General features: G+C 42.3%; 1 protein-coding gene across 1 annotated transcript in view; it reads left to right on the top strand.

Moving 5' to 3' along the window:
• Positions 1-26,780, top strand: part of LOC311145963 (MAM domain-containing glycosylphosphatidylinositol anchor protein 2-like) — a gene marked incomplete at its 3' end in the record, with an annotated part of 191,280 nt that overhangs the window by 56,785 nt on the left and 107,715 nt on the right. The window contains exons 3-6 of the mRNA XM_084182369.1: positions 6,541-6,715; positions 10,690-10,886; positions 17,652-17,784; positions 26,425-26,694. Of these exons, the coding sequence (XP_084038495.1) occupies positions 6,541-6,715; positions 10,690-10,886; positions 17,652-17,784; positions 26,425-26,694 (775 nt within the window). The remainder of the gene's footprint in view (positions 1-6,540; positions 6,716-10,689; positions 10,887-17,651; positions 17,785-26,424; positions 26,695-26,780) is intronic.

The following is a 26,780-nucleotide window of genomic DNA, read 5'->3' as shown; positions in this document are numbered from 1 at the left end:
TCCACCCTGTCTCTTCCTCCTCCACCCTGTCTCTTCCTCTCTTCCTCCTCCACCCTGTCTCTTCCTCCTCCACCCTGTCTCTTCCTCCTCCACCCTGTCTCTTCCTCTCTTCCTCCTCCACCCTGTCTCTTCCTCCTCCACCCTGTCTCTTCCTCCTCCACCCTGTCTCTTCCTCCTCTCCTCCTCCACCCTGTCTCTTCCTCTCTTCCTCCTCCACCCTGTCTCTTCCTCTCTTCCTCCTCCACCCTGTCTCTTCCTCTCTTCCTCCTCCACCCTGTCTCTTATAATAATAATAATAATAATAATATGCCATTTAGCAGACGCTTTTATCCAAAGCGACTTACAGTCGTGCGTGCATACATTTTTGTGTATGGGTGGTCCCGGGGATCGAACCCACTACCTTGGCGTTACAAGCGCCGTGCTCTACCAGCTGAGCTCTTCCTCCTCCACCCTGTCTCTTCCTCTCCTCCACCCTGTCTCTTCCCCTCCTCCACCCTGTCTCTTCCCCTCCTCCACCCTGTCTCTTCCTCTCCTCCACCCTGTCTCTTCCTCCTCCACCCTGTCTCTTCCTCTCCTCCACCCTGTCTCTTCCTCCTCCACCCTGTCTCTTCCTCCTCCACCCTGTCTCTTCCTCCTCCACCCTGTCTCTTCCTCCTCCACCCTGTCTCTTCCTCCCCTCCTCCTCCACCCTGTCTCTTCCTCCTCCACCCTGTCTCTTCCTCCCCTCCTCCTCCACCCTGTCTCTTCCTCCTCCACCCTGTCTCTTCCTCCCCTCCTCCTCCACCCTGTCTCTTCCTCTCCTCCACCCTGTCTCTTCCTCTCTTCCTCCTCCACCCTGTCTCTTCCTCCTCCACCCTGTCTCTTCCTCCTCCACCCTGTCTCTTCCTCCCCTCCTCCTCCACCCTGTCTCTTCCTCTCCTCCACCCTGTCTCTTCCTCTCCTCCACCCTGTCTCTTCCTCTCCTCCACCCTGTCTCTTCCTCTCCTCCACCCTGTCTCTTCCTCTCCTCCACCCTGTCTCTTCCTCTCCCCCACCCTGTCTCTTCTTCTCCTCCTCCTCCACCCTGTCTCTTCCTCCCCTCCTCCTCCACCCTGTCTCTTCCTCCTCCACCCTGTCTCTTCCTCCTCCACCCTGTCTCTTCCTCCCCTCCTCCTCCACCCTGTCTCTTCCTCTCCTCCACCCTGTCTCTTCCTCTCCTCCACCCTGTCTCTTCCTCTCCTCCACCCTGTCTCTTCCTCTCCTCCACCCTGTCTCTTCCTCTCCTCCACCCTGTCTCTTCCTCTCCTCCACCCTGTCTCTTCCTCTCCTCCACCCTGTCTCTTCCTCTCCTCCACCCTGTCTCTTCCTCTCTTCCTCCTCCACCCTGTCTCTTCCTCCTCCACCCTGTCTCTTCCTCCTCCACCCTGTCTCTTCCTCCTCCACCCTGTCTCTTCCACCTCCACCCTGTCTCTTCCTCCTCCACCCTGTCTCTTCCTCTCTTCCACCTCCACCCTGTCTCTTCCTCCTCCACCCTGTCTCTTCCTCTCTTCCTCCTCCACCCTGTCTCTTCCTCCTCCACCCTGTCTCTTCCTCTCTTCCTCCTCCACCCTGTCTCTTCCTCCTCCGCCCTGTCTCTTCCTCCTCCGCCCTGTCTCTTCCTCCTCCGCCCTGTCTCTTCCTCCTCCGCCCTGTCTCTTCCTCCTCCGCCCTCTCTCTTCCTCCTCCACCCTCTCTCTTCCTCCTCCACCCTGTCTACTCCTCCACTCTCTTATTTTGATATGGACAGGAGGGAGGGAGCGCTAGAGGGGAGTGAGAGGGGGTAGCAGACAGAACCTTGTTAAATCATCCCTTGCTTCGGTACATTAAGTTAGTTAGTTAGTTAGTTAGTTAGTTAATTACACACTGATGCACCCTCCTTCCTCCCTCGTCTCTCCTCAGAGACTGTCTGCACACACACACGCACACGCACACATGCAGTCAGAGTCCAAGATCAATTGTGCTGCCGGTGTTCTCACAGACCAGCCAGCAGCAGAGACCACCCTGTATACCACTGCTGGCTTGCCTCTGAAGCTAAGCAGGAATGGTCCTGGTCAGTCCCTGGATGGGAGACCAGATGCTGCTGGAAGTGGTTTTGGAGGGCCAGTAGGAATAACTTTTTCCCAGGACAAAATATCCCAGGACAGTGATTAGGGTCATTTTACCCTGTGTAGTGGGATGTTAAACGGGTGTCCTCTTGACTCTCTGTGGTCATTAAAGATCCCATGGCACTTATTGTAAGAGTAGAAGTGTTAACCCCGGTGTCCTGGCTAAATTCCCAATCTGGCCCTCATACAATCATTGCCACCTAATCATCCCCAGCTTCCAATTGGCTCATTCATCCCCCCTCCTCTCCCCTGTAACTATTCCCCAGGTCGTTGCTGTAAATGAGAATGTGTTCTCAGTCAACTTACCTGGTAAAATAAGGGTAAAATAAATAAAAAACAGACAACAAGTGTTGCTGGCTGGCAGATCCCACAGACAACAAGTGTTGCTGGCTGGCAGATCCCACAGACAACAAGTGTTGCTGACTGGCAGATCCCACAGACAACAAGTGTTGCTGGCTGGCAGATCCCACAGACAACAAGTGTTGCTGGCTGGCAGATCCCACAGACAACAAGTGTTGCTGACTGGTGGATCCCACAGACAACAAGTGTTGCTGACTGGCAGATCCCACAGACAACAAGTGTTGCTGGCTGGCAGATCCCACAGACAACAAGTGTTGCTGGCTGGCAGATCCCACAGACAACAAGTGTTGCTGGCTGGCAGATCCCACAGACAACAAGTGTTGCTGACTGGCAGATCCCACAGACAACAAGTGTTGCTGACTGGTGGATCCCTGGAGCTGCTGCTTATGACAGACCGCGGAGGCAGTGCGGGCTATAAATAGGCCGGCGAATGGTCACGCTCGCCTGTCTTTTCCCACACTGGAGCCTACGTCACCGCAGTGTGCTGAGGCGCTCCTCTCATATGCCAGTCATCTGCTGTTGCCTAGCTACATGCAGGTGAACCAGCAACCGAATCATAGCCCTGCTGCCCGTGTGAACGACAAACGAGGCCAAGAACGGCTTCTTCTTCTCCTCTTTCCAAACATTCTGTGACGTGCTACATCATCGTATCGTAGGCTACATCCAGTGGCTTTGATAGACTGGATGGAATACATGATTAGCACATGCTGACTATGAAGCTACATCCCAAAGAGACGCTTTACCCTATTTTGTGTATACTCTTTTTTTTTCTTTTTTTTTACATTATATTGTATATAATGAAGCATATATATAACACATCTATAAGCATATTGTAAACGTGACATTATAGCTACATAGATCATGTTCAAAGTAATCCCTTACAGAAAAAGATTTGTAGTTTTGAAACTGCAGTAAAAGTGCAGTAACTGCAGTCAACTGTTATTTTGGACGCAGTAATTGCAGAATAACTGCAGTGAACTGCACTCTAACTGCAGTTACAATCCAAAATTACTGCAGGGAAAAAAAGCGGTGTTATTTTGGATGCATTATTTGCAGCATGCTGCAGTTATACAGCACTCTAACGCCTCGATCACACTGACACCGTCATCGCGCAAAATGTTACGCAGCATCATCTGGATATGTGTGCAACAAAAGTTCAACATTCACCTTCTGCTACCATTTCTGTCAACCCGTTTTACGCATACAGTTTGACGCATACGTTCGATAAATCCAACGTATGCACTGCAACTGCATCTGCAACACAAAGCTTTTTTTTTTTTTTTTTTTTTTTACGTTGTCTGGGGGGCCTAGAAATTTCAAAGCTGATTTCTCTCTATTTGCTGAATTAAAAAGCTCCAGCGTTCTTACTTACATCCAAATGTTGAGGTTCAAGTTGCTGAGGAGAGAGAGGAAATCCCCCCCCCCCCCCCCGAAAAGAAAGCCAGTGTAGCTAAGCCCCATGAATACCAAAGCTGTGTTGTTCCTTAACCAACACCAATATGTGTGTAACAAATCCATGTCACCTACCATCTTGAGCAAAGCATGAAATGGATTTTATCCCCCTGCTCGCCAAACCGAAGCTAGGTTGCGACTCTCTTCGGGTTCAGAATGTGCCTCAACCCCAGTGCTATTGATATCATTTTTATTCTTCCCTCCATGACCCTCCGGAGGTGGTGTGGGGTGGGGGTGTTAGTGGCTGATTTCATGGGCTACAGATGACAAACAATCCCTTCCATTTAGGACTAGTTTATTGCCAACTACTAGGAGAACATGTTATTTTATTGTACTGATCAATAACATTTGCATAGAAGAAGCAATGTGTCTTTTAAGAAAGGAATGATGTCATTCACAAGGCAGAATGTGGCTGTGGAATCTGACTTTGTGGCTGTGGAATCTGATTTTGTGGCTGTGGAAACCAGATGGGAGGCGAAGTTAATAACGTTTTTGGTGACAATCAGCTTTGAACTCAGCATATTTTGTGTTATAGTTTGCACACTATCACAAACAAGGGTAGTGAATTTATGTTGATTTAGCTGTAAGCTAGCAAGGAAAGTTGGCCCACAATTAAAGCTGGAAGCTACCGGTATCATCTTGCATTGTAAAAGTGTTTTAGCCTGTATGGACATTGTTTTGCGAACAGTAATGAACAGTTTCAACGTGTGTAGCAGTGGAGGCTGCTGAGGGGAGGACGGCTCATAGTAATGGCTGGAATGGAAACCATGTGTTTGACACCATTCCATTCACTCCATTCCAGCCATTATTATGAGCCGTCCTCCCATCAGCAACCTCCACTGGAGTGTAGTGTAGTTAGTATAGTTAGTGTAGGGTAGTCAGTGCGTGTAGTGTAGTGTAGTCAGTGCAGTGCGTGTAGTTTAGTTAGTGTAGTGAGGATAGTGTGTGTAGTCAGTGTTGTGTAGTGTAGTCAGTGCGTGTAGTTTAGCTAGTGTAGTGAGGATAGTGTGTGTAGTCAGTGTTGTGTAGTGTAGTCAGTGCGTGTAGTTTAGCTAGTGTAGTGAGGATAGTGTGTGTAGTCAGTGTTGTGTAGTGTAGTCAGTGCGTGTAGTTTAGCTAGTGTAGTGAGGATAGTGTGTGTAGTCAGTGTTGTGTAGTGTAGTCAGTGAGTGTAGTTTAGCTAGTGTAGTGAGGATAGTGTGTGTAGTCAGTGTTGTGTAGTGTAGTCAGTGCGTGTAGTTTAGTTAGTGTAGTGAGGATAGTGTGTGTAGTCAGTGTTGTGTAGTGTAGTCAGTGCAGTGTAGTGAGTGTACACAGTGGGCCACACATCCATTCACCCTCTTCAAAGTGCCATTTGCGTATTCCGAGACCGTTGCCGACCGCGGCGGTCTTCTTCTTCGCCTTCCAGAAGCCAAACGCTCCACTGATCGTATATATACTGTATATGTAAATTAAACATCCGTGCAAATGGATAGACGGGCAGCGGGAGACTGGTGACCTCATCTTCCTCCCTTCTCAGATCACTGATGCCAGGGTTGCCTAGTTTCCTGTTGCCTAGTTTCAGATGCATTTCTCCTCCAAACACAAGAAGTGCTTAATGAGGGCGGCAGGTAGCCTAGCGGTTAGAGCATTTGGCCAGTAACCCAATGGTTGCTGGTTAGAAAAATCTGTCAATGTGCCCTTGAGCAAGGCACTTAACCCTAATTTGCTCCTGGGGTGCCGTACTACTATGGCTGACCCTGTAAAACAACACATTTCACTGAACCTATATATTATTATTTTTTAATAGGGACTGCTTATCACACAGGTTTAGTGCCATTGGGAATACCTCAGCGTTGCACGGGATTGTCAGAGCTGTTTTCTGTGGTTCAGTTATAGTTGTGGTTTTCTCCGAGTTCACGTGCCGTAGGGAATCCAGACTCACTGGATGGCGTTGGAATGTAAGACGCATGTCGCTGTCTCACGAGAACCACTCCAACACAAGCCACCTTCTAAATATTTGATGCGCTTGTCCGTTTAATGGCCTTTGAACTGCGCCATAGATATACATTTCAGTCAGTTTTTGAACTGCGCCGTAGATATACATTTCAGTCAGTTTTTGAACTGCGCCGTAGATATACATTTCAGTCAGTTTTTGAACTGCGCCGTATATATACATTTCAGTCAGGTTTTGAACTGCGCCGTAGATATACATTTCAGTCAGTTTTTGAACTGCGCCGTAGATATAAATTTCAGTCAGTTTTACCATTAATATCTTTGTTCTGCATGTATTACACTTTGATATGTTGTTGCTGTTCTCAATAGAGAGCCTATGGACAAATAAAGAAAGTTAAAATAATGTGTGGTACTGTTGACTTTCATTGATTGTTCCTCACACAGGCTGAATAAAGCCCATATTCAGAAAAATTTTACATTATTAGTCCATTATTTGACTTCTTCTAAAACATGCACTACATTGGCTCATTTTAATCCAGAATAACGTGTGTTTTGAAATATAATTATCCCATGGCTGACCCCATTACCGTCAGTCCAGCCTGTTGACCATAGCATTAGTCCTCGGTCAGCAGATGTCACCTCTGACCTCTATCGCTCTCTCCCACCCCAGATCCGATGGACCAAAACAGCCGGTAGCGCCTCGGACCGCTTCCAGGACTCCAGTGTGTTCAACGAGACCCTGCGCATCACCCGCATCCAGAGGCACCAGGGCGGACGCTACTACTGCAAGGCTGAGAACGGCCTGGGATCCCCGGCCATCAAGTCCATCCGAGTGGACGTCTACTGTGAGTGGACAGGCCTTGCCTCGGTCACCTGCACGCCCTTTTCTTCCGCTGAACTCCCCCGGTGTTCCACTGCACTCCCCCATGTGTTCCACTGCACTCCCACGGTGTTCCACTGCACTCCCCCATGTGTTCTACTGCACTCCCACGGTGTTCCACTGCACTCCCCCATGTGTTCCACTGCACTCCCCCATGTGTTCCACTGCACTCCCCCATGTGTTCCACTGCACTCCCCCATGTGTTCCACTGCACTCCCCCGGTGTTCCACTGCACTCCCACGGTGTTCCACTGCACTCCCCCATGTGTTCCACTGCACTCCCACGGTGTTCCACTGCACTCCCCCATGTGTTCCACTGCACTCCCCCATGTGTTCCACTGCACTCCCCCATGTGTTCCACTGCACTCCCCCATGTGTTCCACTGCACTCCCCCATGTGTTCCACTGCACTCCCCCATGTGTTCCACTGCACTCCCCCATGTGTTCCACTGCACTCCCACGGTGTTCCACTGCACTCCCCCATGTGTTCCACTGCACTCCCACGGTGTTCCACTGCACTACCACGGTGTTCGCAGCACACATCGTCAGTTCTGTCCTTTTCCCCCTGCAGATTGCCTGTGTCCACTTACCCATGCCTTGTGCTTTAGCTAATGAACAACAGGCATTCACTCGCTCACTCCTAGTCCTTACCCTCCCAGGCAACATGACGTTGTGGCTGAATGAAAGTCGTTTAAAGCAGGTAAGGGTTTGGTTAGAATTACAACGTGACTTTTTGAAACACAAGGTCTAAATAATAAAACCACCACAGGTAGGACATCACCGTGAATGAAATGTTCCATACACTCGTTTGAATGCCCCCCCCAAAAAATATATATATAATTCTGCCTTACTCAGGACAACACAGGTGTTAATTGCAGACAACGTCAGCCATTTCTTAAAGCTGCGGACGCTGCCATCATGTAAGTGACATTTCGTTTTTGTTCACTCAGTAAGGGAACTGCCCCCCCAGCTGTGTAAAGGCCTGATGGTGCACTTAGCTGAAGAAAAGGATAGCTGTGAAACAGAAGGGGATTGTGATTTCCAGCAATACAGACTGATCTGTGTCCCAAATGGCACCCTATTCCCTACATCGTGCACTACTTTTGACCAGGGACCATAGGACTCTAAATAGGGAATAGGGTGCTATTTGGAATGCAGACTTAGACGCTTGAAGTCCTGCTGCTGATTCCTACATTGTAAATTAGGAAAAGCAGCAACCACACCTCAGGAAGGAATCACCTCAGGAAGGAATCACCTCAGGAAGGAATCACCTCAGGAAGGAATCACCTCAGGAAGGAATCACCTCAGGAAGGAATCACCTCAGGAAGGAAACACCTCGTGGAAGGAAACCCCTCGTGGAAGGAAACCCCTCGTGGAAGGAAACCCCTCGTGGAAGGAAACCCCTCGTGGAAGTGTGTATTAAATACCCACTGGGCAAAAACTGGTTTAATCAATGTTGTTTCCAAGTCACTTCAACCAAAAACATGTATGTGATGACGTTGACGTGGAAAACTGATTGGATTTGCAAAAAGTCATCAACGTAAGAGGATTTCATCTTTTTTTTTCACCCAACTTTGAACCTAAATCCAATGACATGGTTGATTTCACGTTGAATTCACGTTAGGTGACAACTCGACCAAATGTAAATCAAAACTAGACGTTGAACTGACGTCTGTGCCCAGTGGGGGGGAGAGTTCACCCTAATTGCAAATCTCATTTTATGGCTATAGAAAGTAGTTTGTGGACCCAGAGAGAGATAGCCACGCATTGGTGTTCACTTCGAATTCTCAAGTAGTACTTTATAGTGTTTCATTTGTCCAGTCGTTTTTAGGCCTTGAGAGACGGATTGGGTTTAGCATTTAGATGGTGAATTCATTCATCGTTCTAATTTCTCTGTTTATCAGGGCTGATAATTGCAAATTGACTGAAATGAAGCATTATGCGGATACTGCAAGTTTTAGTGCATCACATTACTGGTGTTTGCATACCTCACTCTCTCCAAAGCAGCGATTCAGTTTCCAAATGTCAGAAGACAGACATAATGTATGGGTTTACTGTGGCGGGCTAGATGGATATACTTTCTCTCTGTGGATGAGTTGTATCAGAACTAACCCCTAACCCCTAGAAGCTTTACGCTGCAATCTTCCCCTACCCCCCTTCTCCCTCCCAAAAGAGTCAGCTACAAATTCCTCAACCCCCCAAAAAATGAGGTTGATTGAGTCAGCGTCTCCGTGTTTGAAATTCAGCGTTCCCCCTGATTGCCGGGAGCTGGAAAATACAAAAACGAGACAAATCTGGTGCGTCTGCACTCTGTGCTTCCGAGAGAAAGGAGAGGAGGAGACGATAGAGCGGGGTTAGTTTACTGCAGAGATGCAAGATAAATAGGACAGGAGATGGACAGTGGCAGACAACATTGCCAGGGGGAGACGATGAACACAGAGCCATCACCCCCGCACTTCAGAGATCGGAACCCTTGCTTATTGTCTCATCTCTGGGGAGACATTTATCCATCCTGCCCTCTATGCTACACCAGCTGATCAAAGCAATGACACGTGTTGCTGTTCGCTGCCATTCAGCGATGCCGTGTCGGAATCCTTGGTGGTTGGTGATAAAGCACATGGATGACCTTGATAGAGAATGACTGACATGAAATTAGAAACTGTATGGACTAACTGACGCGGACTAATCCACAAAGGCCATTATTTTATATAAATGCGAAGACGTTATAATGGTTCGTATAGGAAATTAGTCTGGCTCTGGACTGCCCCATGGCAGTAGTTAGTCGGCTGGTGGGAAACTGCTTTTTCAAGGTGCTTGTCTGCATCTCAAAGTGACCCATAAAAGCCGGTGGCTCTTCTGTGGAGCACTTTTGAGTAATTATCGAGCTCTTGTCAAAATCACATTTTTAAAAGCTCCCTCTTGATTGCAGCGGGAACTTTGGAGTCTAAGTGGTCCTTTTCACTGAACTTTGTACCCAAAAAAGTCTAAGCACCTGAGTGGAGTGTGTTTGCGTTTAATTGACAGTTATTCATTGGGGTTGACGATTCCTGAAATTTCAGATGTATGACAGAAATAAAAAGTGTAATTTTGATGTTGTTGTAGACCGTAGAGGTCAGACATTGTCATTGCTCTCCTGAAAAATATAAATATTTATATGATATTTCACATGATATTTATATGATTGATCAAATAAAATTAAAATTGTATTTGTCTCATGCACCGAATACAACAGGTGTAGACCTTACAGTGAAATGCTTACAAGCCCTTAAACAACAATGCAAATAATTGTTAAGTAATCAATAGATAAGTACAAAATAAAAGCATTAAAATAACAGTAAAAATATCAGTGGCGAGGCTATATACAGGGTGTACAGGTACAGAGTCAATATACAGGGGGTACAGAGTCAATATACAGGCTATATACAGGGGGTACAGGTACAGAGTCAATATACAGGCTATATACAGGGGGTACAGGTACAGAGTCAATATACAGGCTATATACAGGGGGTACAGGTACAGAGTCAATATACAGGCTATATAGAGGGGGTACAGGTACAGAGTCAATGTGCTGGGGCACCGGTTTGTCCAGGTAATTTAGTAATATGTACATGTAGGTATAGTTAATGATATTTATAATATGATATTTATAAGGGAATAAAATTTGACATGAATAACAAATCATGTTTTTTCCTTTTCGTGCACATTTGGCATCGCAGGCTCCATGATGAGCTTAAGGGGTAACATTTGATCGCAAAAGATGACAACAGCTGTTAACCACTTGAACCAGCACAGTTCTTTAAATCCAAGCCACTGTACATAAATAGGTCCCTGGGACTAAGTAGATCATGTAATTTCACTTCATATGCTTTGACCTACACAAGTGTGTGGCAAATAAAGACTGCTTGATGCCATCGTTTCTACGTTCTGTGTTCTCGCTCTAGATTTGGATGATCCCATCGTAACCGTCCACCAGAGCATCGGGGAGGCTAAGGAGCAGTTCTACTACGAGCGGACGGTGTTCCTGCGCTGCATGGCTAACTCCAACCCGCCAGTGCGCTACAGCTGGAGGCGTGGCCGAGAGTTCCTGTCCCAAGGCTCGGATAAGGGCGTTGAGATCTACGAGCCCTTCTTCACACAAGTAAGCTCAGAGTCCACACCTGCTGCAACAGCTAGATCAGGGGTCTGCAACTCGTGGCCTGTGGGCCAAATCCGTCCCGAGAGCTGCTTTCTTGTGGTCCCACAGACCTATTGGAATCAGGCACTCAGGATAATTTTTCTGGCCTTCAGGTAATTTGAGTTTGAGACCCCTGAGCTAGATCAAACAACCCGTCCCTCTGATCAGCATTTGAGATATTAAGGAACTCCTAAGTCATTACTTGTTATGCATATTTTAGATGAGATTAAGTGTGTTTACCCCTTTCACAGCATGTGGGATGTCTCCCTTTGGAGCACTTGAATCCCAAATGGGAGGATGTTTTGTGAGGGCAATTTCTGTGACTTGGGTTGAAAAATGTCGTCCGTCTTTTCAAAACATCTCATCTAATCTCTGCTCTTCTTGCAAAGTCATCTCCGTTGACAGGAGAGATAAGAGCATTTTGACAGGGAGTCATATGTCTGACAGTCACAAAGGCCGGTATCGGAAGCAGACGAACTATGACAGAGAAGGGAACAGCTTGGGCTTGCGGTAGCATGAAACTCCCACACAGTGGCGGCTCCTGAAAAAATTCTCAGGAGGGGCAATTTTTCTGATGATTTAGGTGACCTACACACATTTTAAAAAAGATATGTCCAGCAACAACATGAAGACAGGGGCAGCATATAAGTCAATACCAGAAGCATTTATTGACTGATCTGGGGAGATGGATTCCAGTTTCTGTGACAGATTATAAATAATCTCTGATGCCTTTGTTATATTAGCTTTTGGTTGAATGTACTGTCGTAGTAAATATATAATGTTATAGCTTGGTCTGACTAAAATCTTGTGCATGACCCATTTTGTGTTGGGCGTTTGTTTCTGTTCCTATCCTATAACAATGGACAAAAGAGTCCTATCTTGTCAGCCTTGTCAGCAGGTGGCCAAGGAGTGGTGATCCTAGCTGACCTAAGACAGGACACTTTTACTTTACTCGCGTGCACGAACGAGTCCGTGCACGCGATTCCAGATATCTTTACCTCTGAATAAACTGCCTTTATTATACCATATCCACCCTGTCCAAAGTCTCTACTTGGTCTCAGTTCTCCAGTAAACTTGTGATTATCAACAGTACACAACGGTAACAAACAATTGGGGGAACTCACGGGGCAGATAGTAACCACTTAAAAGGAAGCGATTCCCAAACCTTCCATAACAAAGCCATCACCTACAGAGAGATGAACTTGGAGAAGAGTCCCCTAAGTAAGCTTGTCCTGGGCCTCTGTTCACAAACACAAACAGACCCCACACAGCCCCAGGACAACAACAACAACAACAACAACAACAACAACACAATTAGACCCAACCAAATCATGAGAAAACAAAAAGAGAATTACTTGACACATTGGAAAGAACAAACAAAAAAACAGAGCAAACTAGAATGCTATTTGGCCCTAAACAGAGAGTACACAGTGGCAGAATACCTGACCACTGTGACTGACCCAAACTTAAGGAAAGCTTTGACTATGTACAGACTCAGTGACCATAGCCTTGCTATTGAGAAAGGCCGCCGTAGGCAGACCTGGCTCTCAAGAGAAGACAGGCTATGTGCACACTGCCCACAAAATGAGGTGGAAACTGAGCTGCACTTCCTAACCTCCTGCCAAATGTATGACCATATTAGAGACACATATTTCCCTCAGATTACAGCGATCCACAAAGAATTCGAAAACAAACCCAATTTTGATAAACTCCCTTATCTACTGGGTGAAAAACCACAGTGTGCCATCACAGCTGCAAGATTTGTGACCTGTTGCCACAAGAAAAGGGCAACCAGTGAAGAACAAACACCATTGTAAATACAACCCATATTTATGTTTATTTATTTTCCCATTTGTACTTTAACTATTTGCACATTGTAACAACACTGTATATATACATAATATGACATTTGAAATGTCTTTATTCTTTTGAAACTTCTGAGTGTAATGTTTACTGTTAATATTTATTGTTTATTTCACTTTTTTTTACTATCTACTTCCCTTGCTTTGGCAATGTTAACACACGTTTCCCATGCCAATAAAGCCCTTAAATTGAATTGAATTGATAGTAAGGTCGCAATGACACAGAAAGCAGTTCAATGTCGGGGTACAGAGTCGCTCTCTTACCAGGATCGCGGTCCGCTCTGACCAGGGTGAAGGTGGCCGGCTCCACTTCTCTGTCCGGGACTCTGTCATCCAGCCAAGTCTCCCAGCTGTATTGGGATTACAGCTGCCTGCAGCGTTTTCATTATTTAGTCCGTTCGTAGCGGGTATGTACACGATCAACAAGATCAGTCCAAAACCGAAAGATCAGTTCAAAGCAGAATGTTTGCAGAATGTTTGTAAACTAAGTCTACAAATTAAAAACATAAAATAACGCCACACTGCAGGTCACAACAGAGACGCTGCTAGCCGCCATTGTCTTAGTTACGTTCATGGTTACGTCACGTATGACGAAAGCGCGTAAGTGCATGCCCACAGACACCCATAGAGAATGTATTGAAAGCTTTGAAATTTGAAAAAAATAGATTTTACATGACAGGCTATGAGAGACTTCTGGGCGATTTTCAACTTGACTGAAATCGCCCCAAAAACGGGCGGGGCCATTTGAAGCACGACTTTAGCCTGATTTGATATTTAGTGGCTGGCAGATCAGACGTGAACACTGATAACTACTGTTGCCGTGATATAATTGATTAGAAAAAAAATCCCTTCCTTTTCCCGTTTGGCAGTGCGTCGCCCATATCGCCCTATTGAACACACCGCCCATGCTCCCACAACTCCGATGTGCTTGTGATGAGCAGGGGGGAGACGCCACTTCAGGGGCTCGCAGTATACAGTGGGGAAAAAAAGTATTTAGTCAGCCACCAATTGTGCAAGTTCTCCCACTTAAAAAGATGAGAGAGGCCTGTAATGTTCATCATAGGTACACGTCAACTATGACAGACAAATTGAGAAAAAAAAATCCAGAAAATCCCATTGTAGGATTTTTAATGAATTTATTTGCAAATTATGGTGGAAAATAAGTATTTGGTCACCTACAAACAAGCAAGATTTCTGGCTCTCACAGACCTGTAACTTCTTCTTTAAGAGGCTCCTCTGTCCTCCACTCATTACCTGTATTAATGGCACCTGTTTGAACTTGTTATCAGTATAAAAGACACCTGTCCACAACCTCAAACAGTCACACTCCAAACTCCACAATGGCCAAGACCAAAGAGCTGTCAAAGGACACCAAAAACAAAATTGTAGACCTGCACCAGGCTGGGAAGACTGAATCTGCAATAGGTAAACAGCTTGGTTTGAAGAAATCAACTGTGGGAGCAATTATTAGGAAATGGAAGACATACAAGACCACTGATAATCTCCCTCGATCTGGGGCTCCACGCAAGATCTCACCCCGTGGGGTCAAAATGATCACAAGAACGGTGAGCAAAAATCCCAGAACCACACGGGGGGACCTAGTGAATGACCTGCAGAGAGCTGGGACCAAAGTAACAAAGCCTACCATCAGTAACACACTACGCCGCCAGGGACTCAAATCCTGCAGTGCGAGACGTGTCCCCCTGCTTAAGCCAGTACATGTCCAGGCCCGTCTGAAGTGCATTTGGATGATCCAGAAGAGGATTGGGAGAATGTCATATGGTCAGATGAAACCAAAATATAACTTTTTGGTAAAAACTCAACTCGTCATGTTTGGAGGACAAAGAATGCTGAGTTGCATCCAAAGAACACCATACCTACTGTGAAGCATGGGGTTGGAAACATCATGCTTTGGGGCTGTTTTTCTGCAAAGGGACCAGGACGACTGATCCTTGTAAAGGAAAGAATGAATGGAGCCATGTATCGTGAGATTTTGAGTGAAACCCTCCTTCCATCAGCAAGGGCATTGAAGATGAAACGTGGCTGGGTCTTTCAGCATGACAATGATCCCAAACACACCGCCCGGGCAACGAAGGAGTGGCTTCGTAAGAAGCATTTCAAGGTCCTGGAGTGGCCTAGCCAGTCTCCAGATCTCAACCCCATAGAAAATCTTTGGAGGGAGTTGAAAGTCTGTGTTGCCCAGCGACAGCCCCAAAACATCACTGCCCTAGAGGAGATCTGCATGGAGGAATGGGCCAAAATACCAGCAACAGTGTGTGAAAACCTTGTGAAGACTTACAGAAAACGTTTGACCTGTGTCATTGCCAACAAAGGGTATATAACAAAGTATTGAGAAACTTTTGTTATTGACCAAATACTTATTTTCCACCATCATATGCCAATAAATTCATTAAAAATCCTACAATGTGATTTTCAGGATTTTTTTTTCTCATTTTGTCTGTCATAGTTGACGTGTACCTATGATGAAAATTACAGGCCTCTCTCATCTTTTTAAGTGGGAGAACTTGCACAATTGGTGGCTGACTAAATACTTTTTTTCCCCACTGTATTTCTACTCACACACACACAGGCAGACATTAGGACCTCATTTTTCTGGTAGACTTCACATGTTGTGCCATCCTCAGCCTAGTAATGCCCTCTTGAGTTTTAAAGAGATTCTCCGGTACTTTTTAGCCAGTAGTTCTGAAAGTAGCGCCCACGAGCCGAAAGTGGTCCCCGAAAATTGCGTACTACGTAACATGTGGCTTTATGTGCATCATTGCGCTCTCTCTCTCTCTCTCTCTCTCTCTCTCTCTCTCTCTCTCTCTCTCTCTCTCTCTCTCTCTCTCTCTCTCTCTCTCTCTCTCTCTCTCTCTCTCTCTCTCTCTCTCTCTCTCTCTCTCTCTCTCTCTCTCTCTCTCTCTCTCTCTGTCTCTGTAAAGCTCTACTGTGTGTGCGTCTTGCTTGAAGGTCATTGGCTGAAACTCGAATTGCTAGGGTGCTGGCCCACATGGGGGTAAATGTAGGGAAAATGGCGTCGCACAGCTTCCAAAAAACAGTCGCTTTCAAACAAGTGATTTTGAGAATAATTGAGGTAAGACAGTAATTCTGCTCATGTATGAACTACACATTGACACATCCAGCCCAAAGCGGGAGGTTGAACCCGTTACACTCCTGGGAATTGGCCTATATGGATAGGGCTAAATTGAAATGTTTCTTACAGAATAAATATGAAAAGCATATGCATAACCATGGTAGCAATTGAAAGGGAATAATTTGGAGATGATGGGAAATGTATTAGTCCAAAATTGTGGGCACAACAGTTCACCTGACACAAGACTGAATCCAAACATTACACTGTTGATTTTATTTGAGTCCTCTAACTCAAACCCATTTTTTTTGTCTAACTGGTGTCTCCAATGCACTGTAATTTCAATGCACTTTTATGACTTTTTTTTTTTTTTTTTTTGTCACTTAGCAGACGCTCTTATCCAGAGCGACTTACATGAGCAATTAGGGTTAAGTGCCTTGCTCAAGGGCACATCGACAGATCTTTCACCTAGTCGGCTCGGGGATTAGAACCAGCGACCTTTCGGTTACTGGCACAACGCTCTTAACCACTAAGCTACCTGCCGCCCCGGCAAAGAAGAGTCTTCAACTACATATAAGGTGCTTTTTGTGAGCTCTCCTAGCTGTGCCGTTGAGGAACTAGAGCAAGCACACCAGTAGTTGTTTTGTTTGGAACACAGCCCTGCATCCCCGCCATCACACAATTACTGTGATTACACAAAAACGGTCTATTATAAATCGCAATCTGGGTCAGGTGGGCATAATTTGGAAGCCTGTTCTATTGCCAACATGATCAGCTAAGTTATAAAATACGATATTAGTGTTAGGCTTTCACAATGCAATTCAAGGAAACTGATCATAATTTTGGTGCGCATAGTTCAGTCATGAGTGCATTCAGGTGCGTGTGCCGCGGCAACTTTTCTTCACAATAGACAAACGGGCTCATTCTGTTCAGCACAACCCAGGGTATGATGCCATGTCATCTTCAAACATTGTCAACGTTTATGATCACTATGTGTATTACATGAGCATTATGATATGGAAATGTTAAATGCACATTTGGACTCACGGTGTTTGGCTGACTTGTATGACATCAAAGTGGTATTTATTATAATCTTAATTTACAGCGTTTCGCTCACTCAGACAACAAAACATTTGCAAAAGTTGCCAAATTAGCGGGAAGGAACGGCTCAGAACGGCTGTCAGTCAAAACCCATACTTCGCTGTGAAGCGCAGTGCCAGAGCTCTGATGTCATGGATAGCATGTTGCTGTACAGCCACTGCGTTTGTCAGTGCCCAAATCTGCCATTTTCAACCCGTATACGAGTACGAGCGTAAAGGGTTAAAAAATACTTACCAGTCGCCAAAGTACTGGAGCATGCCTTTAATTAAGAATATACGGAACATAAACATATTGGAGGTATGTGCAACAAAGATGGAGGTATACACGAAAGCAGACAAAACAGTTGTTGGTAAAATAATTAATGTGTATTAATAGCGCATGTATGCATCTTGACATTTGTTCCAAGAGCACCGTTTCAAGCACATCCAAATAGACAGCTAATGAACTTCATGAATTGGAAAGCTTGGTGTAAAGATAATACTCCTCCTTTGATGACTGAAATGAGCTCATTGTTGAAGCGCTGCCAAGGAAGCTCTTTGATGAGGGCGAGATGAAGAGACGAGGTCAATACCACTGCTATCTTACCCTTTTTGTAAGACACATTAAGTGCGACAGGCCTGGGCAAGGCGGTGCAGCACAAGTCGGTGCAACACTGTGTTTCTTTCCGAGTTGCAGGGGGAGACCAAGATTCTAAAGCTGAAGAACCTTCGACCTCAGGATTACGCCAACTACAGCTGCATCGCCTCGGTCCGGAGTGTGTGCGGCATCGCCGACAAGAATGTCCTCTTCAAACTCTCCAACAGAACAGGTAAAGCTTTGGGGCGGCTGAGAACCCTGCTTCGTGTTGTTTAGCAATCAAACTTCAAGGATCCACCGATTCCACCATGAATAGCGATAAGCACTCATTGTCTCTCTTAATTTCAGTCAATTCTCCCCGGCTTTGTCCAAAACTTCTCCATTACAGAAAGTAAATATGCAGCAAGGAGACAGGTGTCTCAATTTACAACCAAATGAAGCGACTGTAATTTATAAAGGACTGCAGGTACTTGACACTAGAAACACAATTTGCGACTAGAAGAGGTTCGGGGCCACTTGATTAGGCCCCATCCTTCCTCATCAGATTTAGCATAGATTTAGATTTGGTTGCGTAATGTCAGTTGTCCTCTCCGTTGGCCAGATGTCTCACGCCTACTAACCCTAACTCTACTTTAACCCCTGATTGCTCTCAAAGTCCCCCCAGGGGACACCTCCATTGATGTTCCGTGGTTATATATTCCATATTCCTAAGTAAATGCCCCGTGGCCCCCTAGCGCTGCTCTGCGGGAGAAAAATCAGCGGGAGAAAAATATATTTATTCAAAGTGAACAAATCCTAGTTGTTATGCTGGAAAATGGATGGGAGATGTTAATTCTTCCCCGTTCTCATTGTTTCTCCACAGAACAAAGAGACAGGATGTAGTTTAGACCCAAGCCTGTGGTTGACCAATTAGAATTCATTGCAGTAAAATTGGGCCAATGGCCAAAATACAAAGTATCCCATTTCAGCTTCAATGTATAGATAATTTGGATAAATGAGAACTTGCCACACATGGCTATGAGTCCCGGACTGGAACCCCTACACAGATTCTAAACAGATGTTGAACTGAAAAACAACTAGTTCCATTGCTCTTTTAGTTCTCTATTACAGAAAAACCAATAGTTCCATTGATCTCTAGTTCTCTTGATCTCTAGTTCTCTGCAGTGTATATTTATCTTTGAATATTCTTACAGTTTCTTGGAAGTTGTGGAAACATACGTTTTTGGTTTCCCGTTAGTTCTGGGAACGAAGCCATAAGTTTCCTGACCGGTAAAACTGAACGTTTTTTAAACATTCTGACAACGGAACTGAAAAAGTTCTGAGAACGTTTTACTATGGTTCCCTGAAAGTTTTCCTGGGAGGTTTTATTAACGTTCTGAGAACGGAAATTCTGAGAACATTCTCTAAATGTTGTGAATGTTTTGAATAAAATGTAAAGGTTATTTTGAGGTTTTTGAATAACTTCCTTAAATGTCACTGAACGTTTCAATAAGACTTTTAATAACACTGCTAGCTTAGTTTAACTGTTTTGAACTCCAAGCATAGATGGGACACGTGGAAATGCATTTCTTAGGCATTAATCATGCAAACATATTTATTTTTTATTGTGACACAGCGTCAGTGAGATTCAAACATATAATCTTCTGTTCTCTATCCATGGAATTAGTCCACTGCGCCAGCAGGATGGAGCTAGCAATCTTTTTTTTTTACTCATACAAAGCTGTTCATTTTAGTCTATTCAAACAGACCCCATTTCAAAGAAACAATCACTCATTAAGATCAGGTGTGACCAATTAGTGGGCGTGGCCAACACACCTGAACACACTTAACAAGATGGAGGTTAGAGAGTTTTGTTGACGCTGAGAACGGAAATGAATACGTTTTTAAATAACGTTCTCTGAACATTACAAACGTTTTCTGAAATTCCCACAGAAGAAAGGTGTTTATTAACGTTATCTGAATGTTCTGAGAACGTTACTTTAAATAGAACCATGAGGAAACCTGTAGGAAACGTTATGCTGAAGTACTAAAATTCCCACAGAACAATTTTCTTTCATAATGTTCTCTGAACTATTTGAGAACATTCCCAATGTCAAACCAGTTGGAGAACATTCCTAGAACATTGAAATGAAATTAAATGTAACCATGTTTGGATTTTTAGGAAATGTTCTGTTGATTTAATGAAATACCAGGAAAATAACGTTTTTTTTGTCAAGTTCTTTAAATGTGCTGAGAACGTTCCAAAGCCAAGCACCATTCCCAGAACGCTGTGGGAAGGTTATATGCAAAATAACCAGAAGACAACCACGCTCTCACCAAGCTCTAAGAAACGTATGGTTCTCAGAACGTTATGTGCTAGCTGGGTTATGAATTTACACCCTACTACCAACTATATAAAGTGAGGGAAAAAAGTATTTGATCCCCTGCTGATTTTGTACGTTTGCCCACTGACAAAGAAATTATCAGTCTATAATTTTAATGGTAGGTTTATTTGAACAGTGAGAGACAGAATAACAACAACAAAAAATCCAGAAAAACGCATGTCAAAAATGTTATACATTTATTTGCATTTTAATGAGGGAAATAAGTATTTGACCCCCTCTCAATCAGAAAGATTTCTGGCTCCCAGGTGTCTTTTATACAGGTAATGAGCTGAGATTAGGAGCACACAAATCTTGGGTGAGAACCTCCTTCCCTCAGCCAGGGCATTGAAAATGGGTTGTGGATGGGTATTCCAGCATGACAATGACCCAAAACACACGGCCAAGGCAACAAAGGAGTGGCTCAAGAAGAAGCACATTAAGGTCCTGGAGTGGCCTAGCCAGTCTCCAGACCATAATCCCATAGAAAATCTGTGGAGGGAGCTGAAGGTTCGAGTTGCCAAACGTCAGCCTCGAAACCTTAATGACTTGGAGAAGATCTGCAAAGAGGAGTGGGACAAAATCCCTCCTGAGATGTGTGCAAACCTGGTGGCCAACTACAAGAAACATCTGACCTCTGTGATTGCCAACAAGGGTTTTGCCACCAAGTACTAAGTCATGTTTTGCAGAGGGTTCAAATACTTATTTCCCTCATTAAAATGCAAATCAATGTATAACATTTTTGACATGCGTTTTTCTGGATTTTTTTGTTGTTATTCTGTCTCTCACTGTTCAAATAAACCTACCATTAAAATTATAGACTGATCATGTCTTTGTCAGTGGGCAAACGTACAACATCAGCAGGGGATCAAATACTTTTCCCTCACTGTAGCTACACTATAGAACACTATAGAACCTATAGAACCAACTATATAGCTACACTATAGAACCTATAGAACACTATATAGCTACACTATAGAACACTATATAGCTACACTATAGAACCTATAGAACACTATATAGCTACACTATAGAACACTATATAGCTACACTATAGAACCTATAGAACCAACTATATAGCTACACTATAGAACACTATAGAACCTATAGAACCAACTATATAGCTACACTATAGAACACTATAGAACCTATATAGCTACACTATATAACCTATATAACACTATATACCTACACTATAGAACCTATAGAACCAACTATATAGCTACACTATAGAACCTATATAACACTATATAGCTACACTATAGAACACTATAGAACCTATAGAACCAACTATATAGCTACACTATAGAACACTATAGAACCTATATAGCTACACTATAGAACCTATATAACACTATATAGCTACACTATAGAACCTATAGAACCAACTATATAGCTACACTATAGAACACTATATAGCTACACTATAGAACACTATAGAACCTATAGAACCAACTATATAGCTACACTATAGAACCTATAGAACCAACTATATAGCTACACTATAGAACAGTATATAGCTACACTATAGAACACTATAGAACCAACTATATAGCTACACTATAGAACACTATAGAACCTATATAACACTATATAGCTACACTATAGAACACTATATAGCTACACTATAGAACCTATAGAACACTATATAGCTACACTATAGAACCTATAGAACACTATATAGCTACACTATAGAACACTATAGAACCTATAGAACACTATATAGCTACACTATAGAACCTATAGAACACTATATAGCTACACTATAGAACACTATAGAACCAACTATATAGCTACACTATAGAACACTATATAGCTACACTATAGAACCTATAGAACACTATATAGCTACACTATAGAACCTATAGAACACTATATAGCTACACTATAGAACCTATATAACCAACTATATAGCTACACTATAGAACCTATAGAACACTATATAGCTACACTATAGAACCTATAGAACACTATATAGCTACACTATAGAACACTATAGAACCTATAGAACACTATATAGCTACACTATAGAACCTATAGAACACTATATAGCTACACTATAGAACACTATATAGCTACACTATAGAACCTATAGAACACTATATAGCTACACTATAGAACACTATAGAACACTATATAACCAACTATATAGCTACACTATAGAACACTATATAGCTACACTATAGAACACTATAGAACATATAGAACACTATATAGCTACACTATAGAACACTATAGAACCTATAGAACCTATATAACCAACTATATAGCTACACTATAGAACCTATAGAACACTATATAGCTACACTATAGAACACTATAGAACACTATATAGCTACACTATAGAACACTATAGAAGCTATAGAACCTATATAACCAACTATATAGCTACACTATAGAACACTATATAGCTACACTATAGAACCTATAGAACACTATATAGCTACACTACAGAACACTATATAGCTACACTATAGAACCTATAGAACACTATATAGCTACACTATAGAACACTATAGAACCTATATAACCAACTATATAGCTACACTATAGAACACTATATAGCTACACTATAGAACACTATAGAACATATAGAACACTATATAGCTACACTATAGAACACTATAGAACCTATAGAACCTATATAACCAACTATATAGCTACACTATAGAACCTATAGAACACTATATAGCTACACTATATAACACTATAGAACACTATATAGCTACACTATAGAACACTATAGAAGCTATAGAACCTATATAACCAACTATATAGCTACACTATAGAACACTATATAGCTACACTATAGAACCTATAGAACACTATATAGCTACACTATAGAACACTATAGAACCTATAGAACCTATATAACCAACTATATAGCTACACTATAGAACACTATATAGCTACACTATAGAACCTATAGAACACTATAGAACACTATAGAACCTATAGAACACTATATAGCTACACTATAGAACCTATAGAACCTATATAACCAACTATATAGCTACACTATAGAACACTATATAGCTACACTATAGAACCTATAGAACACTATATAGCTACACTATAGAACACTATAGAACCTATAGAACACTATATAGCTACACTATAGAACACTATAGAACATATAGAACCTATATAACCAACTATATAGCTACACTATAGAACACTATATAGCTACACTAGAGAACCTATATAACCTATAGAACACTATATAACCAACTATATAGCTACACTATAGAACCTATAGAACACTATATAGCTACACTATAGAACACTATAGAACCTATAGAACACTATATAGCTACACTATAGAACACTATAGAACACTATATAGCTACACTATAGAACACTATAGAACCTATAGAACCAACTATATAGTTACACTATAGAACACTATATAGCTACACTATAGAACCTATATAACACTATATAGCTACACTATAGAACACTATAGAACCTATAGAACACTACATAGCTACACTATAGAACAATATAGAACCTATAGAACCTATATAACCAACTATATAGCTACACTATATAGCTACACTATATAACCTATAGAACACTATATAGCTACACTATAGAACACTACATAACCTATAGAACCTATATAACCAACTATATAGCTACACTATAGAACCTATAGAACACTATATAGCTACACTATAGAACCTATATAACACTATATAGCTACACTATAGAACACTATAGAACCTATAGAACCTATATAACCAACTATATAGCTACACTATAGAACACTATATAGCTACACTATAGAACCTATAGAACACTATATAGCTACACTATAGAACACTATAGAACACTATATAACCAACTATATAGCTACACTATAGAACCTATAGAACACTATATAGCTACACTATAGAACCTATAGAACACTATATAGCTACACTATAGAACCTATAGAACACTATATAGCTACACTATAGAACACTATAGAACCTATAGAACCTATATATCCAACTATATAGCTACACTATATAACCTATAGAACACTATATAGCTACACTATAGAACACTATAGAACCTATATAACCAACTATATAGCTACACTATAGAACCTATAGAACACTATATAGCTACACTATATAACCTATAGAACACTATATAGCTACACTATAGAACACTATAGAACCTATAGAACCTATAGAACCAACTATATAGCTACACTATAGAACATATAGAACATTATATAGCTACACTATAGAACCTATAGAACACTATATAGCTACACTATAGAACACATATAACCTATATAACCAACTATATAGCTACACTATAGAACCTATAGAACACTATATAGATACACTATAGAACACTATAGAACCTATAGAACCAACTATATAGCTACACTATAGAACCTATAGAACACTATATAGCTACACTATAGAACACTATAGAACCTATAGAACCTATATAACCAACTATATAGCTACACTATAGAACCTATAGAACACTATATAGCTACACTATAGAACACTATAGAACACTATATAGCTACACTATAGAACCTATAGAACCAACTATATAGCTACACTATAGAACCTATAGAACACTATATAGCTACACTATAGAACCTATAGAACACTATATAGCTACACTATAGAACACTATAGAACCTATATAACCAACTATATAGCTACACTATAGAACACTATATAGCTACACTATAGAACATATAGAACACTATATAGCTACACTATAGAACACTATAGAACCTATAGAACCTATATAACCAACTATATAGCTACACTATAGAACCTATAGAACACTATATAGCTACACTATAGAACACTATAGAACACTATATAGCTACACTATAGAACACTATAGAACCTATAGAACACTATATAGCTACACTATAGAACACTATAGAACTTATAGAACACTATATAGCTACACTATAGAACCTATATAACACTATATAGCGACACTATAGAACACTATAGAACCTATAGAACACTATATAGCTACACTATAGAACACTATATAGCTACACTATAGAACCTATAGAACACTATATAGCTACACTATAGAACCTATAGAACACTATATAGCTACACTATAGAACCTATATAGCTACACTATAGAATCTATAGAACACTATATAGCTACACTATAGAACACTATAGAACCTATAGAACCAACTATATAGCTACACTATAGAACCTATAGAACACTATATAGCTACACTATAGAACACTATATAGCTACACTATAGAACCTATAGAACACTATATAGCTACACTATAGAACCTATAGAACCTATATAACCAACTATATAGCTACACTATAGAACCTATAGAACACTATATAGCTACACTATAGAACACTATATAGCTACACTATAGAACCTATAGAACCAACTATATAGCTACACTATAGAACACTATAGAACCTATATAACACTATATAGCTACACTATAGAACATTATATAACCTATATAACACTATATAGCTACACTATAGAACACTATAGAACCTATATAACACTATATAGCTACACTATAGAACACTATAGAACCTATATAACACTATATAGCTACACTATAGAACACTATAGAACAATATATAGCTACACTATAGAACCAAATGTCAATTAGTAAGGGAATAGGATATTGGTTTTCAGGAAACAGAAAAATCATATAAGTGACTTTCTATCAGATTGGACCTTGTGACAAAGGTACCATTGCAGAGCATCATTAAGAGGTAAATACTACTCAGTTTACAGCAGCTACAGTACCTAATGACTTGTTTGTTGACTACTGACACATTTCTCATGGACGGAGGGAGGTAACAGACAGTATCGTAATGTCTGTCAACAGACTGAGATGTGACAAATACCGAGGAACGGTGCGCTGATTTATCATCACTGATTATTTGTACAGATCACAAATTGCACAGTTGTGCGCGTTTGAATTTTGAAGGGAGGGGGACGTTTGGCCCGTAGACTTGCCCGAAACACGTAGCGAGATAGGGGTGGAGCTACCTCCACTCACTCTAGTTTCACTTCTCATACCGCTCATAAGAACCTAATTGAGTAGCTGGTGGGTGATTTTAATTCTGGGTTTCCGAGATTACCTATTGACTTTGACACAGACAAATAAAATGTAAACAATCAGATAAAAAAAAAAAAAAAAAGGTAAAAATCCACCTTATGGAACAGCGGGGACTGTGAAGAGACACACACCGGTACAGACACACGCATACACACACAAACGCTAGCACACGCACTCTACACACACGTACATTGTAATATTGTTGTTTGGTGGTATTATACATTTTGCATTGTAGATATGTAGTGGTGTAATAATGTTATATGATGTACTGTTTTTATATTTTGTTTTATATGTAATGTAAGTGCCTTAATGTGTTTGGACCCCAGGAAGAGTAGCTGCTGCCTTGGCAACAGCTAATGGGGATCCATAATAAATACAAATACAAATATAATGCATTCTATTTTAATCCTTTGGTTTCAGCATCCCCCACCATTAAGCTGCTGGTGGAGGACCCCATCGTGGTGAACCCTGGGCAGACCGTGACCCTGGTGTGCGTGACCTCCGGCGGTGACCCCACGCCCACACTCACCTGGGTGCACAACACTGACGAGCTGCCCAAGAAGAGCGTCCTTAATGGAGGGACCCTCACGCTGCCCGCCATCTCCACAGAGGAAGCAGGCGTCTACAGCTGTGTGGCCAGCAACAACGTGGGAAACCCGGCTAAGAAGTCTACCACCATTGTGGTCCGAGGTAAGACCCGGGAGGTGTAGGTTAATAGGTGGATCCTGGATAAGCCCTCAGTTATTACCATTGATACCGGACGAGCCCCCAAAACA

The sequence above is a fragment of the Coregonus lavaretus genome (assembly GCF_964263955.1).
Source record: "Coregonus lavaretus genome assembly, chromosome: 18".
Taxonomy (NCBI): Eukaryota; Metazoa; Chordata; class Actinopteri; order Salmoniformes; family Salmonidae; genus Coregonus; species Coregonus lavaretus.
This window is presented reverse-complemented; position numbering and strand designations above follow the sequence as displayed.